The sequence below is a fragment of the Gracilinanus agilis genome, chromosome 1 (assembly GCF_016433145.1).
Source record: "Gracilinanus agilis isolate LMUSP501 chromosome 1, AgileGrace, whole genome shotgun sequence".
Classification (NCBI taxonomy): Eukaryota; Metazoa; Chordata; class Mammalia; order Didelphimorphia; family Didelphidae; genus Gracilinanus; species Gracilinanus agilis.
In genome coordinates, this window is record NC_058130.1 from 785,331,846 (window position 1) to 785,351,870 (window position 20,025).

Genomic DNA, 20,025 nt, shown 5'->3' on the forward strand with positions numbered 1-20,025 from the left:
TCACAACCTAGGAATTGTACTTGATCTTTACTCTCTCTCTCTCTCTCTCTCTCTCTCTCTCTCTCTCTCTCTCACTCCCTCTCTCTCTCTCTCTCCATATATATATATATATATATATATATATATAGACAGATATAGATATATAGATATATAATATGCAAAATATGGTTAAAGCCAATTAATGTTACTTTTGAAACATCTCTGAATCATGCCCACTGTTCTTCTCTAACATAGTTAACACTCTGGTTTGGGTTTATTACCACAGACCAGGAATAAGACAACAGTATACTAGCAGGTCTGCTTGTCAGACGTCTCTTTTCATTCCAAACCACACTCTACTAATAACTAAAGTATTTTCTAGAAAGCACAACCTTGAATATTTCATCCCTTGTATTCAATAAACTTCAGTGGCTCCCTATCATCTCTAGGATCAAGTATAAAATCCCTTGTTTTGCCATCAAACTCCTTGATATCTGAGCCCCTTCAATCTGCCCAGGTTTCTCACAACTTTAGTCCCTACTAAATACTCTTTGATCTTGTGACACTGGCTTCTTTATTTTCCTCTAATAAGAACCTTCATTTAATAACTGCTGACATTATCTCTGCCCAATTCCTTTAGTGTTCTTTCCACTCATCTCTACCAATTAGATTCTCTGGCTTTAAGTCTCATCTAAAATCTTGCCTTTTTTAATTCTTTGCTTTTTTCCCAATTTATACTGTATGTACATTTCCTGTTCCTATTTGTTTTCTTTTTGGTCTCCCCTTTAGATTGTGAGTGTTCTTAGTGTGGGGATTATTTTTTCATTCTTTTGTAATTTCAGGATTTAGCGGAATGCTTGACATATAGTAAGTGCTTCATCAATGTTTCTGAATTTATTGATGCTTTTACTTCCATTATTTGGGAATGTAGGACAAGGATAAGACATTAAACATGCTGCTATTGAATTTCACCTTCCTCAATGTTTCAGTACAATTTTCTAATATATTCAAGTCTTTCTATATTTGTCCTCTGCTATCATTGGAAGGTTATTATAGGGAAGGAATTCCAATTCTTTGAATAGTACCTCTTCTCTCTCTCTCTCTCTCTCTCTCTCTCTCTCTCTCTCTCTCTCTCTCTCTCTCNCTCTTTCTCTCTCTCTCTCTCTCTCTCTCTCTCTCTCTCTCTCTCTCTCTCTCTCTCATACATATATATATATATATATGTATATGTATGTATGTATGTATATAGATAGATAGATAGATAGATATAGATACAGATACAGATATAGATATAATAAAGAAAAAAGTCAAAATTTAGAAGTGAATTTTTAAATAAATGTAATCAGCTGAATCAGAATTTTGTTTCTTTTTTAAAGTTCTTTTTTATCAGTGTATCAGTCTCTGTGTACAATGTTCTCCTAGCTCTGCTCCTTTCACTCTGCATCAATTCCTCCAGTTTATTATTCCTTTGAGCACAATAGTATTCTATCACCAGCAGATACCACAATTTGTTCAGCCATTCCATAATTGAAGGGCATACCCTTGTTTTCCAGTTTTTTTGCCACTACAAACAGTGTGGCTATAAATATTTTTGTATAGCTGTGGTATGGCTGGATCAAAGGGCAGACAGTCATTTAAAGCCCTTTGAACATAGTTCCAAATTGCCATCCAGAATGGTTGGATCAGTTCACAACTCCACCTGCAATGCATTAATGTCCCAATTTTGCCGCATCCTCTCCAACATTCATTACTCTCCCCTGCTGTCATTGTAGCCAATCTGCTAGGTGTGAGGTGGTACCTCAGAGTTGTTTTGATTTTCATTTCTCTAATTATTAGAGATTTAGAACACATTCTCATGTGCTTATTGATAGTTCTGATTTCTTTATTTGAAAATTTACTGTTTTGCTAGTGAGCCCAAACAAAGCCAAGAAATGAGTTTTGAGGGGCAGCTGGGTAGCTCAGTGGATTGAGAGTCAGGCCTAGAGATGGGAGGTCCTAGGTTCAAATCTGGCCTCAGACACTTCCCAGCTGTGTGACCCTGGGCAAGTCACTTGACCCATTGCCCACCCTTACCATTCTTCCACCTATGAACTAATACACAGAATTTAAGGGTTCAAAAAAAAAGAAATGAGTTATGGTCTAGCGATTTTTTAACCATCTTTAAACACAACTTAGCAAATTTTTAAGTCATGTCAAAATTCTCAACCCTCCTGAAGGGGAAAGCATTCCTTTTATTAGGCAGTAAGAGGAAAAAGTATAGGGGCAGCAGCTTAGATTGTCTTAAAACCTCAATAGTGATCAACATGAATATTTTTATTCAGTTGTTTTCAGGTCTTACTCTTCATGACCTCATTTAGGGCTTTCTGGGCAAAGATACTGGAGTGGCTTACCATTTCTTCCTCTGGCTCATTTTATCGCTGAGGAAGTGGAGGCCAAACAGAATGAAGTAACTTGTCCAGCATCACACAACTATTAAGTGTCTCAGGCCAGATTTGAACTCAGGAAGTTGCCCATTTATCAATAGGGGAATGGCTTGATTGTTTGTACAATTGATTTAGCTCCTTATATATTTGAGTAATTGCACCTTTGTCAGAGTTTTTTGTTATAAAGATTTTTTCCCACTTTGTTGATTCCCTTCTAATTTTGGTTGCAGTGGTTTTATTGATACAAAAATTTTAATTTAATGTAATCAAAATTTTTTATTTTACATTTTGTAATTTTTTGTAATTCTTACTTGGTTATAAAATCTTTCCTTTCCCAAAGATCTGACAAGTATACTATTCTGTATTCACCTAATTTACTTGTGGTTTCTTTCATTATATTCAAGTTATTCATCCTTTATGAATTTATCTTGGTGTAGGGTGTGAGATGTTGATCTAAACCTAATCTCTCCCGTATTGTTTTCCAATTTTCCCAGCAGTTTTCATCAAATAGTGGATATTTGTCTCAAAAGCTCAGATCTTTGGGTTTATCATGGATAGTCTTGCTGACATCACTTACTGCAAGTCTATTCCACTGATCCTCACTCTGTCTCTTAGCCAGTGCCATATTGTTTTGATTACCACTGCTTTATACTACAGTTTAAGATCTGGTACTGCTAAGCAACCTTCCTTCACGTTTGTTGTTATTATTTTCCTTGATATTCTTGACATTTTGTTCTTCCAAATGAACTCTGTTATAGTTTTTTCAGTGTTTTTACAATTGTTTACATCTAGTTTTAATTGTTTAGAAAGTGTTTTGTAGTTATGTTCATATAATTCCTGTGTTTGTTTTGGTAGATAGATTCCTAAGTATTTTATATTGTCTAAGGTGATTTTAAATGGTATTTCTCTTTCTAACTCTTGCTGCTGAGATGTTTTGGAAATATATAGAAATGCTGATGATTTATGTGCATTTATTTTGTATCCTGCTACTTTGATAAAGTTGTTGATTATTTGTACTATCTTTTTAGTTGATTCTCTAGGATTTTTTCAGTAGACCATCATATCATCTGCAAAGAGTGATAGCTTTGTCTCCTCATTGCCTGTTTTAACATTGAATTTCTTTTTCTTCTCTAATTGCTACTGCTAGTGTTTCTAGTAGGAAGAAAAAGAATAATAAAGGTGAGAATGAGCACCTTCTTTCATTCCTGATCTTATTGGGAATGCTTCTAATTTGTCCCCACTGCATATGATTCTTGTTGGTGATTTAAAATATATACTGTTTATTAATTTTTAGGAAAGGCCCTTCTATTCCTATACTTTCGAGTGTTTTCAATAGGAATAGGCATTGTATTGTGTCAAAGACTTTTTCAGCATCTATTGAGATAATCATGTGATTTCTGTTTGTTAGCTTATTGATATGGTCAATTATGTGGGTAGTTTTCCTAATGTTGAACCATCCTTGCATTCCTGGTATAAATCCCACCTGGTCATAATGAATAATCATTGTGATCAGTTGCTGGAGTCTTTTTGCTAGTATTCTATTTAAGATTTTTGCATCTATGTTCATTAAGGAGATTGCTCTGTAGTTTTCTTCCTCTGCTTTTTGATCTGCCTGGATTTGGAATGAGTACCATATATGTGTCATAGAACTTCTTCTTTGCTTATTGTGTCAAATAATTTGTATAGTATTGGGATTAGTTGTTCTTTGAAGGTTTGATAGAATTCACTTGTGAATCCATCTGGTCCTGGGGATTTTTTCTTGGGGAGCCCTTTGATGATTTGTTCAATTTCTTTTTCTGATATGGGTTTATTTAAGTATTCTATTTCTTCTGTTGTTAATCTAGGCAATTTATATTTTTGTAAATATTCATCCATATCACCTAGATTACTATAATTATTGCCATATAAATGGGAAAAACATTTTTAATGATTACCTCTATTTTCTCTTTATTAGAGGTGAGATTTCCCTTTTCATCTTTGGTACTGTTAATTTAGTTTTCTTTCCTTTTTTTATTAGATTGACTAGTACTTTGTCCATTTTATCTGTTTTTCAAAGTACCAGCTTCTAGTCTTATTTATTAATTCAATAGTTCTTTTACTTTCAATTTTATTGATTTCCCATTTAATTTTTATGATCTCTAATTTAGTTTTCATCAGGGGATTTTGAATTTTTGCTTTTTAGTTTTTTAAGTTTCATGCCTAATTTATTGATCTTTGCCCTTCCTAATTTGTTAATATATGCCCTCAAAGATATAAATTTCCCCCTGACTATTACTTTGGCCTAATCTCTCAGATTTTGGTAGGATGTCTCATCATTGTCATTCTCTTTTATGAAATTGTTAATTGCTTCTATGATTTGTTCTTTAAATAACTGATTTTGGAGAATCATGTTATTTAGTTTCCAATTAATTTTTCATTTCCCTATCCATGTACCCTTGCTAATTATTATTTTTATTTCATAATGATCTTAAAAGGATACATTTATTATTTCTGCTCTTTTGCATTTGTTTGTCTTGTTTTTAAACCCTAGTACATGGTCAGTCTTTGTGAATGTACTATGTGTTGTTGAAATGAAGGTATATTCCTTTTTGTCCCTATTTATTTTTCTCCACATATCTATTAACTCTGATTTTTCTTGGATTTCATTCACCTCTCTTATCTCTTTCTTATTTATTTTTTGGTTTGATTTATCTAGATCTGTTTGGGGAAGTTCAGCTATCCTGCCAGAATTGTTTTACTATCTATTTCCTCCTTGGGCTCTGCCCCAAAGGATCTGATTGTTGGAACTGATTGTTCTTTCCTCTTTAAGTTAATTTCAATGCACTTAAGAATTAAGTGTTTCTCCTCTCCAACCTCTTTACCCTTCCAGTGTTTCGGGCTTCTACCCTGTTCCACCCACATGCTTCTCTATGGGATATAAATTTACTGCATTTTGTCTCTTTTCCTATTTCTCTTATTACCTTCTTTTTTTACCTCTAGTTTTATATATATTTATACACACACACACACACACACACATGTATATTGACATTTCATCTTATACAGTTTCTCACTGTTCCCTCTAAGTCAGTGGTTCCCAAACTTTTTTGGCCTACAGCCCCCTTTCCAGAAAAAAAATATTATTTAGCCCCCTGGAAATTATTTTTTTTTAATTTTAATAGCAGTTAATAGGAAATATAAATGCACCTGTGGTCATCACTGTCCCCCTGTATCACTGCAGCACTCACCAGGGGTGGTAGCGTCCACTTTGGGAATCACTGCTCTAAGTGTACTGCTTCTAGCTACCTTGATGATAACAATTTTTGAGAGTTACCAGTATCATCTTTTCTTAAAGGGATACAAATCATTTGAACTTATTGGGTCCCTTAAAGAAAAGGTTATGGTTTTGGGGTTTTTTGTTTTGTTTTTTTCCTTCTCTTAATTACCTTTTGGTGATTCTCTTGAGTTCTGTTTTAGGGCAGCAAATGCTCTGTTTAAGTCTGAGTTTTTCTTTATGAATGCTTGAAAGTCTCCAATTTTATTAAATGGACATACTTTCCCTGAAAGAATATAATCAGTTTTACTGGACAGTTGATTCTTGGCTGTAGGTCTAGTTCCCTTGCTTTCTGGAATATCATATTCCATGCCTTCCAGTCCTTCAGTGTAGATGCAGCCAGATCCTGTGTTATCATAACTGTGGTTCCATGTTTTCTGAATGACTTCTTCTTAGCAGTTTGTAATATTTTTTTCCTTCATCTGGTAGTTCTTGAATTTAGCTATATTATTTTTCTGCATTGTCAGCTGGGGATTAAATGTAGGAGATGATCTGGGGATTCTTCCAATATCCACTTTTCCTTCTTGTTCTAGAATGTCAGGACAGTTTTCTTGGATAATTTCCTGTATGATGCTGTCCAGGCTTTTCCTTTTGTCATGATCTTACAGTTGTCCAATAATTCTCAAATTGTCTCTTCTGGATCTATTTTCCAGATTTGAGGTTTTGACAATGAGGTATTTCATATTTTCCTCAATTTTTTCATTCTTTTGATTTTGTTTTATATATTCTTGCTGTCTTGTGAAATAATATACTTTTAATTGTTGGATGCTGATTTTTAAAGACTGAATTTCTTCCCTGCCTTTGTGGTCATCCTTTTCCTTCTGGGCTGATTTCCTTTGTAGGTCATCTTTCACTTTCTGTGCCTCATTTTCAAGCTGGTCAGTTTTGGCTTTCAAGACATTATTTTCTTTTTTGAGTTCATGCATTTTCTTTTCTCAATTGTCTTTAGCCTCTGTTGATTTTTTTGAGTTTTTGAGTTAATTTAATTTTGAGTTCTTCCAAAGCTTGTGTCCATTTCCCTAGGGTGTTTTTGCTTTGTGTTCCTTGATCTTCCTCTGATCAATTTGCTCTTTGTTCAATTTCTGAATAGAAGTTGTCAATTTTAGTTTCTTTTTTTCTTTTTCTGTTTACTCATATTTTTTCCTTCTTTCCCTCCTGTAATTGGGAACAAGAGCTCCTTTGATCATTTTTTATCTGTTGGTTTGGGCTATTCAGTCATTCAGTCCTGGAAGGGTTTCTTCCCTGCTCTGTTGACTAATTAAGTTAGTGGGACCTGATGCCAGATCTTCCCCAGCTGGTAGTAGAAGCTAAAGATGTGGTTTCAACTACTTTCAGTGCAGTCTATGGGGGAGGGGTATTGGAGCTTCTCTGCCATCTGAAGACTTCTTATCTGCTCTACTGAGAGGATTAATCTGGGTGGGGTTGATCTGCAGAGCTTGAAGTACCTTGATGTCAAAACTTTGAGAAAAAGAGGGTGAGGGTGGCAGCACAAGACAGAGTGTTTGTTTGCCCTCTTTGGGTTTCTCCTCTAGCCACCTCCCTGCCATCTGTGATCAGAACCTTGAGTCTGGTTCAGCAATCCCAGACTAGCACCCTTGCCCACCCTGAGATACCAAGATCTGCTGTAGGCTCAGCACATTAGGTGGGGATGGAGACCTGGGATCTTCCTCTTCTCTTTCCTCTCCCACTGGACAGTTAGAAAATTCGTTGTTTTTTTTTCTCTTCCCCCCATTACCTTTTAAGTTGGGTTCAACAAGAGAATCCCCCAACTCTGTTCTGTTGTTAGATTTGTTTTTTTTGTCCCCTCAAAGCTCTTTGTTTTTTATTGTTGTTAAAGGGTTCATAGAGGTCTGGAGCCTTGCTGCTTCTAAGCTGCTGTCTTCCCAGAATTCCCTAGAATATTGTTTCTAATATGAGGACTCCTAGGAGACATTAACTTGAATTCATATAATTTCATTAGATTGTGGAGATTGTTTTTAAGAACAAGATCCTTTGAGAACAAGATGGACCCCAGAGGTAACTATGTTGGGGTCTGTTGCAGGGATGAGAAGTGCCTCTGCCCCAGTCAAAAGCTGAGAACAGCAACTGTGGTGACAGCAACAACTTCAATGTGATCATGGAGACAACAGAGAAAACTGATGTTAAGGAGAACTCTGAGGCCTCTGACTCAGCCTCTTGGAATCCCTTGATAGAGATCTTGCTGTTCGTAAGCAATTCCCATCTCTGTGACTCATCCTTGTTCTTCTTCTCCCCGATCAGTCCTTCCATTAAAACCATTTTTGGGCCCTGCGAGCTGCATCATTAAAAAAAATCCCTCCTACTGTGCATAACAGCAGCTATCATAAGAATTGGCAAATTACACTCCTTAAGGTTAACATGCAGTAAGTAAAAGTAACCTAGGCTCACATAGTATGTTTCCAAAGGACCAATTTGAACTCAGGATTTCCCGATTGGGAGACTCACTGTAACATTACTATCAATCACTGCCTATCTAGATCACATTTTAAATAATAAGAATGAGTGGACAAAAAATCAGGGATGTATTATGTTCACCTAAAAGAGGATTATTATTATTAAAAATAATTAGAATAATAATTTTTCCTTTCTTTTAGAACATTTGATAAATAGGGCTTTAAAATAAATGGCATTGATTAGGTAAAATTTTTCCTATGTATGACTACAGTGACAAAAATCCAGAAATTCAATGATAATTTTATTGAACAAGAAAGGTTTATCCTAGAAAATAAAATAATTAGGGATGGCAAAGTGATGGTCTTCTATGGTCTAAATGAATGTCATATGAAATAATGATCATACTATGTCCACCTAAACCAGAAGACATAGCTAGGAATAATGAATGAAAGTAAAGAAGCCACTATTGACCATCATGGCACATATTTACATTTCCTGCTATTGTGAAAGCTGAGGCTGGTGGATGATTAAGTTGATAACTTCTGGGTTACAACTATCATAATACTGATTAGGTTTTTGAGCTATTTTTGTAAAAAGAAAATATGGTAAGTCCATAAAAGCAGAAGATCACCAGGCTACATATAGCCAAACATCCCAGGTTAGAAAAAAATAATAGGTTAGATTTTTCATGGTGATTAATATTGTGATCAAGCCTATGGGTGATTACATGTCTACTCCTAGTTATAGAGAGACATACTTTCAAGAATAAAATGAATAATTAAAAAGAAAATATAGTTTTAAATTGATAAAGATGATGAACTGGCTTCTATTACCCTCACTTCAGAGACTGAGAATGCTGTTAATGCATTTTAAAAGGCAATAGAATAATAGAAAGGATAAGTTTAACTGTTATATGTGGAAAAAAAAAGGAAAATTATCATTGTGAGAGAGATTGTACAAGGCACAGAAAGAAGTGAGACCTTCTTTTCTGAGAGACTGAGTACTTTAACTGTCATGAGAAAGTCTAAAAAGCATTTTGGGAAAATGGAATTTATTTCAGTATATTAAGATACCATGAGGAAATTTTTTGAGACTTTGGTAACTGGAAACAGTTAACTAGTACCAGTGTTTATTTCTATAATGTAGTCCAAAGAGGGTGCATAACAGCCCTGCAAGCCTTTCTGCAGAGTTCTTCTGTCAGTTGATACGGGTTTTAGAATCTTGGGAAAGTCAGTTGGCCCTGGAAACTCTTGGAGAGGATCAGGGTCAATCCGAGCTCCTTCTTTGGATTGAAACCTGGCCTATATTTTGCAGCTTTTCTTTTAAAAATCGTTATTTTAACTATTTCCTTTGAATCTCCCTAGCCTTCCTTATTCCCATCTTCATTTTTCCCTACCTGAATTTCTGAGAAGTTTTGAAAGGAGGGTATATTTGAGTGTTAGTTTCAATCTTGATAGTTTAGTCAAATAGGGCTTACTCTTGTTACAAATTTATCTATTGAATCATTGTATCCAACTTTCCTACCCCTTTTTGCTACAAACCCTCTCGGGGCTGAGTAGGCTGGTCCCTATGCAGTCTCATGTTCCTGTCTCCCTTCCCCCACCTGAAGCTTTCTCTAGGCGGCTGTTAGGGCTACCTTGTATCCTCTATCCCTTCCAATCAACCCTAGAAAACAATAAACCCGGTTTGTCTTTAATCAAACCCTTTGGCTACTTCATTAGTTGATTAATTAGAGAGGGAGGAGGAGAGAGAGGAATAACATTCTCTCTGGAGTTGAGGGAAGCTGGAGGTATCCATCTGGAGGAAGTGAAACTTCAATACTTCCTTCTAGTCCCTTCCTGAGTGAACCTGGGAAACTGACTAGAAACCTCTAGTCAGTTTCCAGCCGTTCTTGGCTGGCTCTAACCTGGCTCTGAAAAGTGTCCTTTACTTGAAGGGCTCAGTCTGTTTCCTTCAGTGTTTGTCTCTAACCTGAGTATCCAGTCTTTGTTTCCTGCTGCTGTTGCCTGCCTTAGATTAACTCATCCTCTCCCTTGCAACTCTTTATACCTCTGTGTTTATATTCCCTAAACTCAGACATTTCCTTACTGCTCCTATCACCTCCCACTTGCCACCTTTACCATTATACCTTCCTTATTCACTTTACTGCCTTAGGGATTCACAAACTCCTATCCACAGTGCCTATCCTCTATCCCAACCATACTTCTGCCTTAATTTCCCAACTACCTATAGCCTAATCCCCTTATTACCTCCCAACAATATTCCCGTATTACAATAATTGTGAAAAAAATTAAAAATGTCCACTACTTTCTAGAGGTGATTTTGTCTAAAATCTTATGCAAAATTTTATTCAAAATCATCACATATACATTGCTGAAATGTTTCTTTTTATAATTTGTTATACTCTTGATAAAATCTATGATTAGTAGAATTCATGTTTGCCTAAGGCTTTGATTCCAATGACTGATAAAAGAGATCATTAAAAGGTTTAGGAAAATAAATATTCTAATTTAAACTGGAATGAGGGTTCATAGAGAAGTTACTGATGAATGAGAAACTATGTATCACTTACAATTTATGAAGAAATATCATAATATACCCTTGACTGCTTGAGAACTCTGAGAATTAATGAGGAATTTTTCACTAACAGTGAAATTATGAGGACTGGTCATTGACTTGATTGCCAACCATTATAAGATATTTCATTAACAAATTGGACCTAAGGAAGAATCAACAATTAAAGCTATCCTAAAAGGAATGAAGAGCCTTTGGTGTTGATAAGTTGCTCCATGACTGGCAGTACAATAGCAAAATTGTTCCAAAAGAAGTTCTTTCTATTTACATGTATGACTACTAAATAATACCTTAGATCCTTTCCAATTCCAAGACCCTGTGAAAGAAACAGCTTCACTAACAGATATATAAGTATTGGAAATTAACAATATAATTTAAAAAATTAAACCCGTACCTTCCGTCTTGAAATTAATACTGTGTATTGATTCCAAGGCAGAAGAGTGGTAAGGGTTAGGCAATGGGGCTTAAGTTACTTGCCTCGGGTCACACAGTTGGGAAGTGTATGAAGTCAGATTTGAACCTAGGACCTCCCATCTCTAGGCCTGGCTCTCAATCCACTCAGCTTCCCAGCTGTCCCTTAATAATATAATTTTAAAGGAATTTATAATCACAGAACTTAAGAGTTGGAAGGAATTTCAATATCCTTCTTGTCCCACCCAACCCCAAAATACATCCTTCCTACTCTATAGTTAGAAATTGGTCACCCATTTAATATTACCTGCCATGAATGAAGAACTAAATTATCTTCATCTGCCATTGATTTTTTCTCTGATTTCCTCATCAACATTTCATGGAGAGCCCAAGCCACAGCATAGATAGTGTTGTAGATGGTGTAACTCAAACCAGACATGGCCATATCAAAAGAGCACAGAGGCAAAATATCCAAGGAAGCATTTGGTGAACATATCTCTTGCTCTGCATTTTCTGGTGAATCTGGGCACCTAAAAGCTGAGAGCCAAAATCCCCTAAGCAAAATATCATCTGGGTATTTAGAAGGTGTAACTACTTTAAGAAAAGTCTTAAACCCAGGAATTTCACTTGTCAAGTATGAAAATATGAGAGCCCCATGGAAAGAATTACCTTCACTATAGAGGGGTCTCATGGTAATGTCCCAGTGGGATGTGGCAATCCACACCTTTTCTGTTGGTAAAAGAGGTACTTGGGAATATCTCAGAATCATTAATGAATCTGTATCACCATGGATAACAATCACTTTGGCTGATGATGTTATGATTCTGGGCATGAAGGTCTCGTGTGATTCCATGTATCTTCGTTCACTAACAGGGATCTTCTCTGTGAATGACACACAAACATCATTCTTTGCCATTTGTCTTCTGATTTCCCAGATGAATTCCTCACCTCTCATATCATCAGAGGCAACCAGACCTACCCAGTTCCATTTAAAATATACCATTAAGCGAACAACACCTTGTTGAAGAGAAGAGTCTTTGGGAGCCATCTGATATAGGAAAGGAAACTGGATCTTGTCGTTAAGAATGGAATCAAATGGACCAAAACTGATCTGAATGAGAAAGAAACATCGATCTGTTTGAACTTTGGTAATGGTGAAAAAGGGTCAGAAGGTGCTGTGCTAGATGAAGGGCCAGGTCTGTAGTCAGGAAGAATCATTTTCCTGAGTCCAAATCTAGCCTCAGACATGTATTAGTTGTGTGATTCTGGGCAAGGTATTTAACCTTTTTTACTCCATTTCCTCAGTTATAAAGTGGGCTGAAGAAGAAAATGACAAACCAAACTCTGTCTTTGCAAAAATTATTCTAATTTGGCTCAGGAATAGTCAAAAATGAACTAAAAACACTAAATAAAAATAGTGTGAGAATTGGAACAAAATGTAAACTCATAGCTCATAACTTATCCTGATAGAAAAAATATTGATTTCACTCTACAATTCATTATGCATGCATTTTATTAGATATTTTTGATGTTACGATTTTCATTTTTGCACATCATGGTTTCTCTTGAAACTTAGATTTTATTTTATTTTTTACATATAGTATTAGGTTAAGACTTCTCAGTGTTTGTTACTGGCAATTAAAACCACTTTGATCAACACTCTCATAAATTCCTTATATATAATTATTTCTGCAATTGCCATTTCCTAGTTCCATTGATTTGAATATCAATCACCTCTATAAAATTGTATTTGTTTTGAAACTAAAAAATAGACACATATATCCTTAAAATAAATTTTACTCTACACTATATATATTTAAGGTAAGTTTTTTACAGATCATATTTGAGGGTTTTGACAGCACTTACTTTTGTAAAAATTATCCTTTTGAATAAAAAGAAAAACACATCCTAAAAATAATATTTCTTCTACATCACAGTTTAATACAGATTATATCTGAGTGAAAGGCATAGACTATATTTAAAAAATAAAATATGGGAAAATTTCTCAAATGATTTATATTAATTTTTTATGAAACCATTTAAACTTCCTAGCTGTGTCACCCTGGACAAGTCACTTAAGCCCCATTGCCTAGTTCTTTCCACTCTTCTGCCTTGGAACCAATACATAGTATTGATTACAAGATGAAAGGTAAGGGTTTAAAAAAAGTATTAATTCTGTCCAAAAATGAAATGTCTATTTTGGGTGTGTCCTTTTCTATAAGCAATGTTGATTCTTTGTATTCACCAATAGCCTTTCCATATGTGCATCATCAGATTAATGCTCCATTAAAGAATAATTCCCAGGAATCAGTTAACTTCATTAGCACACAGATTTAGAATTCCAGAATCTTCCCATTTGAAAAAAAAAACAGTATTTACTATTCTCCTTCTGGTATTTCTTCCATTTTCCATGATCATTAAGGAAAGAATTAGGCTTTTAAATGTTTAGGAATAGCAATTAAAGACATGACATATACACAAATATTGTAATTGTTATGTTTTAAATGCTCACTCATAGATTTTTTATTATGAAGTGATATGTATGCACTAAATATGATGACAAATAGTTAAGAAGAAAAGAAGTCACTGTAGCAGTACTAAAACTGAAATTAATTTTTAACACTTACATATTTTTAAGTAATGTGTGCTCTTAGAAACTTATACATGAGACAATTCATATTATTATCCTTTCATATCATTTGCTGTTATCATTGACTTGTTTTCTGATATTTGTTCATTGAATCCAATCAGTAGATATTTTCTCTCCCCTCATGTCCTTACCATATTTTCATAATTCTTTTTCATCATTTCCCTCCCCCTGGCATTTATTTTTTCTGGATCTACACTGGTCTAACCAGAAAAACCAGAAATTTTGGTATGTGTCCAACTTTTAAAAAAAGGATTTTTGAAATAAATGAAGTGGAGGAAAAATGGGGAGAAGAATTGAAAATCCCTCAAGAAAGCATCACTGATTTGATGAAGGATGCACAAAAATATAGAATAACATCTTAAAAAAGAGATTTGGTCTAATGGTAAAAGAGGAATAAATATCTACCAAAGAGAAATATTTCTTAAATAGCAGAATTGGCCAAATTGAGGGAGGAAAGGTACAAAAACACACTGAATAAAACAATTAGTTAAAATTAGACTAAGCAAACTCAAATCTAATGACACTGTGAGAAAAGAAATAAAAAATAACAAAATGAAAAGAATTTTTAAAATAAAAAAATATGAAATATCCTACTACAAAAACCACACACATGGAAAATAGTTACAGAAGCAATAATAGTTTAAAAATTATTGGACTACCTGAAAGCCATGATCAAAAAAGATCCTAGACACAAAATTATAAAACTTTATTTTGAAAAAGCCCCTGATATTCTTGAATAAGAGAATAAAATTGGAAATGAAAGAATGCTCTGATCACTTAGTTAAAAATATCCCAAGATATAGAATCCCAAGAATATTATATCCAAGTTCCAGATCTCTCAGAACAAGAAGAAAGTACTGTGAACAACCAGAAAGAAATAATCCAAATATTATGGAGCCAGTCAGGATTTTATAGTATTATACAGGACAGGACAGGTAGAAAATATATATATATATATATATTCTACCATAAAGGACTGGAGAGCTTAGAATATGATATTCTAGAAGGCAATGAATAAAGGTTACAATTGAGAATCCCCACCTAGTAAAACTGAATATCAGGCTTCAGTAGGAAATGATCACTTAATGAAAGAGAGGGCTTTCAAATATCTCTGATGAAAAGACCAGCTCTGAACAGAAAATTTGATGTTTAAATATGTGACTCAAGGGAAGCTTAACAAAAGTAAGCAGAAAAGAGAAAATTTAAGGGATTCAATAGTTAAACTGCTTGCATCTTTATATGAGAAAATGTTATTTGTGACAAGAATATTATCAACATTAAGGTAGTTAGAAGTAATATAAACAGAAGGCAAGGGAATAAGTTGACTGTTGTGCTATAATATTAAAAAACAAGGAGTGAAAAAAGAGGATTGCAATGAGGGAAAATGGAAGGGAGGGTTAGAATGGGTTAAATAATCTCATATGAAGAAGGAAAAAGGAGAGGAACATGGTGTTGGTGGTGGGGAATGTTTAAAACTTATTCTTATTTGAATTAGTTAAAAAAAGGAATAACATTCACACTCAGTTGTTTATTCTATAGTGAAATAGGAGGAGAATAAGAAAAGGAGGGAGGGCTGATTAAAAAGAATGTCTTTTAAAGGAGGTAAACACTTGTGATGAAGGAAAAAAGTGAAAGGAGAGAGAAAGTGAAAAATAAATAAGGGAAACAATGGAAGGGAATACACAGTAACCATAAATGTAAATATAAATTATATCATCACCCATAAAATAAAAGCAGATGGCAGAATATATTTAAGAAACTGGAGTCATACAATATGTTATGTATGAGTAACACACTAGAAACAGGGAGACACCCATGAATTAAAAGTAAAGAACTGGAGTAGAATCTATTATGCTTCAGCTAAAATTAAAAAAAAAAAAAAAAGCGGGAGTAACATTTGTGATTCCAGACAAAGACAGAGCAAAAATTGATCTAATTAAAATGGATACATCTTGAGGTCTCTTTATCATCTCTGATAATCTGATAAGGACAGTTTAGTTGATAAGGAAATAACAGGACACTGAACATCTTTTAGCTCATGCTTCCAGCTCTGTCTCCAGGAGCATGGAATTTGTTATATATATTTCAAGACTCATTTCACACAAAAGAACCCCCTGAAACTTTGAAGATGAGCAGAAGTTATAAATTATGTCATATCAAAACACAAAAGGTCTTATGGGCTTCAGAACAGACCAAGGCCAAAGCTGAATTTTGACTGGGTTCTTATCAGAAAGCCAAGTCGGGGAATATTTTTCTCAGGGTTGAACTGCCCCTGCTAAGGTTTTGCCCTTGGCTATACCAGGAAGCTGCATTCCTGGCCAAAGGGGGAGAGTGTTAACCTTTTAAATGTTGGCCCACTAGGAACCTAAAGCTCTTCAATAAGGCCACAATACTTTTCAACAAGAAATCACAAGGATCACAAAAGGGGTCAAAAGAGGAGCCTCAGATTTTTATCTGTTTTCTTATTGGCTCCCCACAGATAAGGAAAGAAACTGTATCTTGCTAAAAGTTACCTTAGAGAAATAAAATAATATCAGTACTAAACATGTATGCATCAAATTATATGACATCCAAAATTTTAAAGATATTAAATGATTTATCAAAAAAATCAACAGTAAAATGATACTAGTGGGTAACTTCAATTTTCCCTTATCAGAAAGAGATACACCTAGCCAAAAACTAAAAAAGAAAGAAGTTAAAGAGTTGAATAGAATTTAAGAAAAGTTAGAGATGATAGATGACTGGAGAAAACTGAATGAGGATAGAAAGAAATATCTCTTTTTTTTCAGCAGTGTATGGCAACTACCCCCAAACTGAACATGTATTAGAGCATAAAAACTGCATAAAACAATTAAGAAAAGCAATAATATTAAAGGGCATAATTTTCATATGATAACAGAATAAAAATTACATTTAATAAATGATAATGCAAAGAAAATTTAAATTATTGGAAATAAATAATCTAATTCTAAAAAATAAGTTCGTCAATAGAAATAATCAAAATTTCACTGAAAGGAATGACAAAAATAAGCAACACATGAATATTTATGGGCTACAGCCAAAGCAGTGTTTAGGGGAATTTCTAAATGCACATTAATTAATAAATAGAAAAAGAATAGATCAATGTATTGGCCATGCAACTGAAAAAAACAAGGAAAAAGAATACATTTAAAATAATCAATGCAAGATCAAATTTGAAATCTTGAAAATTAAATATAAAATTAATAAAATGGGAAGTAAGAAAACTATTGAACTAACAAATAAAATAAAGGTTGATTTCATTAAAATAAAACACAACAAAATTGGATAATCATTGATTAATTTGATTCAAAAAAGAAAGAAGAAAATCAAATTACCATTATGAAAAATTAAAAAGGTGAATTCACACCCAATGAAGAAGAAATTAAAGTAATTATTACAATTTATTTTACTCAATTATATACCAATAAATCTGATCATCTAAGTGAAATATATGAATACTTCCAAAAATAAAACTGCTCAGATTAACAGAAAAAGAAATAGAATACTTCAACAACCTCATCTTAGAAAGAGAAATTGAAAAAGCCATGATTGAATTTTATAAGGATAAATTCCCAGGGCCAGATAAATTCACAAAAGAATTCTACCAAACATTTTAAGAACAATTAATTCTGATACTACATAGAATCTTTGGGAAAATAGGCAAAGCAGTCCTAACAAATTCATTTTTTGAAGCAAATATGTTGCTGATGATTAAACTCAGAAGAGAAAAAGCAGAGAAAGAAAACTATTGAACAATTTCATCTATAAATATTAATAGAAATTTTAAATAAAATATTAGCAAGTTTATAGCAATATATCACCAAGAACACACTCACTTTGATCAGATGATATTTATATTAGCCATGTAAGGCTTGTTAAATATTAGGTAAACTATCAGTATAATTGATGATATCAATAAGAAAACCAACAGAAAAATATGATTATATTAATAGATGTAGAAAAGGATTTAAATAAAATACAAAAATGATTTCTATTAAAAACCATACAGAGGTTCCGGGTTAAGATGGCGGCAGAGTAAGAAGCAGCTCTTAACCTCTCCTGACCAAAACACACAAGACTCCTCAAGGGGACATAAAAAAAAAGTCCAGACGAACAGAGGAACCCCACAACACGGTGCAGCGTGGAAGGTACATGGAATCGGGACATTTCCATGCTATAAAGAGGTGAAACAGCTCTCACTAAATCGCGGGCTGAGCAACCACCCCACCACCACCCCTACCACACACACCACCTATAGCGCCGAAGCCAGTTAAAAAGAAATAGAGCAAGTTTGGGTCACCCATCGAGTCATTGGCAGCTCCAGGGCCTGTTCCTGAGAGCAGCAAGATTTGGGACCCCAAAAAGCCAAAGAACGCACGCAAACTCTGAGCTTGGGAGCGAAGGAGACGTGGGAGGAGGCAGACACAGCCGTGAGGTAAAGCTCTGAAACCCTGAGTGGGGAACCAGCGTAGACTTGTATACGGCTGTGGAAGCAGTGCCCTGAGACTTGTAAAGGAACCTCTGGCAGAGGATCAATCAAGGGGGTCCATCAGGGGGCCTGACCTTGGAAAAAACCAGAACTCAGACCTCAGGAGCCAAAAGACTGCGGACAGACCCCGAGCGCGAGGATAAAGCTGAGAAGCTGCTGGGCTAATGATGGCTACCCAGACTCAGGAAGTTCAAAGAGAAAGATTAACAACAAGAAAAAGAAGTCTTTAACACTCGACAACTTTTACACAGAGAAAATCCAGACAACCAAGCAAACAGAAGAGGAGAACAAACAAGCATCCGGACCCTCCTCAAATAGGGAAAACTCCTCACAAACTAAGGAAGAGTTCAAAACTGAGATTCTGAGGAAGATGGAAGAGATCTGGCAAGAAAATAACAGTTTAAAAGGTAAAATCTTGCAATTGGAAAGTGAGGCTCAGAAATCAAATGAACTGATAAGCAAATTGAACCAGATTGAAAAAGAAAACCAAAAGATCATAGCTGAAAACCAGTCTCTAAAAGCTAGAATTGAGCAGTTAAAAGCTAATGATCTCTCAAGACAACAAGAACAAATAAAACAAAGTCAAAAGACTGAAAAAATAGAAGGAAATATGAAATATCTCAATGAGAGAGTGACAGACCAAGAAAACCGGTCTAGAAGAGACAATTTGAGAATAATTGGTCTTCAAGAAAAATGAGAAATTAATAGAAACCTGGACTCCATACTAAAAGAAATTATTCAGCAAAATTGCCCTGAAGTCCTACAACAAAAGGGCAATATAGACATTGAAAGGATTCATAGAACACCCACTACATTTGATCCAGATAAGAAAATAGCCAGAAATATAATTGCAAAATTCAAGAGCTTTCAAGCAAAGGAAAAAATCTTACAAGAAGCCAGAAAGAGACAATTCAAATATCAAGGAGCACGAATCAGGATCACACAGGATCTGGCAGCCTCCACGCTAAAAGACCATAAGGCCTGTAATACAATATTCAGAAAGGCAAGAGAGCTGGGCCTGCAACCACGGATCAACTACCCATCAAAATTGACTATATATTTCCAGGGGAAAGTATGGACATTCAACAAAATTGAAGAATTCCAAGTATTTGCACAGAAAAGACCAGGGTAAATGGAAAGTCTGATATCCAACCACAAAAATCGAGAGAAACATGAAAAGGTAAATAAGAAACAGAGGGGAAAGAAAGAAAACTTATAATTTTTAAATTTGCCTTTTTAAGGGCCTCAGTAAGATCTAATTATCTGTATTCCTATGTAGAGAAATGTTATGTATAATTCTTTGTAGTGAACTCTATTCACTATTATAGTATTCACTATTATAGTAATCAGAAAAATAATTCACAGGGTGAGGGTGGAACACTAAATAATCTAAGATGACATGGGGGATGGGAAAGAGGGCGTGAATAGCAGGGGACACCAAGAGAAACTTGAGTGAATAAGAAAAATGGGATATTCTATTACACACAAAGAGGGCATGGGAAGGAGAGGGGACAAATATAATTATAAGAAGGAGAGGAAGAGAGCATTAAGAGGTAATAATCAAACCTTACTCTCAGTGTAATCAACCCGAAGAGGGAAGAGTAGCTATACTATCCATTGGGACATAAAACTCTTATCTAACCCTTCTGAGAAAGTCAGAAGGGATAAATCAAGGGAAAGAGGGGAGTGCAGAGGTCAAAAAAGGGAGGGGAGAAGAAGGGGGAGGGAATTCATAAGGCCGTTAAAAACAAAA

General features: G+C 34.7%; 2 protein-coding genes across 2 annotated transcripts in view; both read right to left on the minus strand.

Annotated features, from left to right (window-relative positions):
- Positions 1–20,025, minus strand: part of LOC123245883 (immunoglobulin lambda-1 light chain-like) — a 1,010,762-nt gene that overhangs the window by 763,722 nt on the left and 227,015 nt on the right. The gene's annotated exons all lie outside the window — the stretch shown is intronic.
- The window catches only part of LOC123245772 (vomeronasal type-2 receptor 26-like), a 51,593-nt gene that overhangs the window by 21,083 nt on the left and 10,485 nt on the right, over positions 1–20,025 (minus strand). Inside the window, exon 3 of the mRNA XM_044674779.1 lies at positions 11,420–12,223. Coding sequence (XP_044530714.1) covers positions 11,420–12,223 — 804 coding nt within the window. The remainder of the gene's footprint in view (positions 1–11,419; positions 12,224–20,025) is intronic.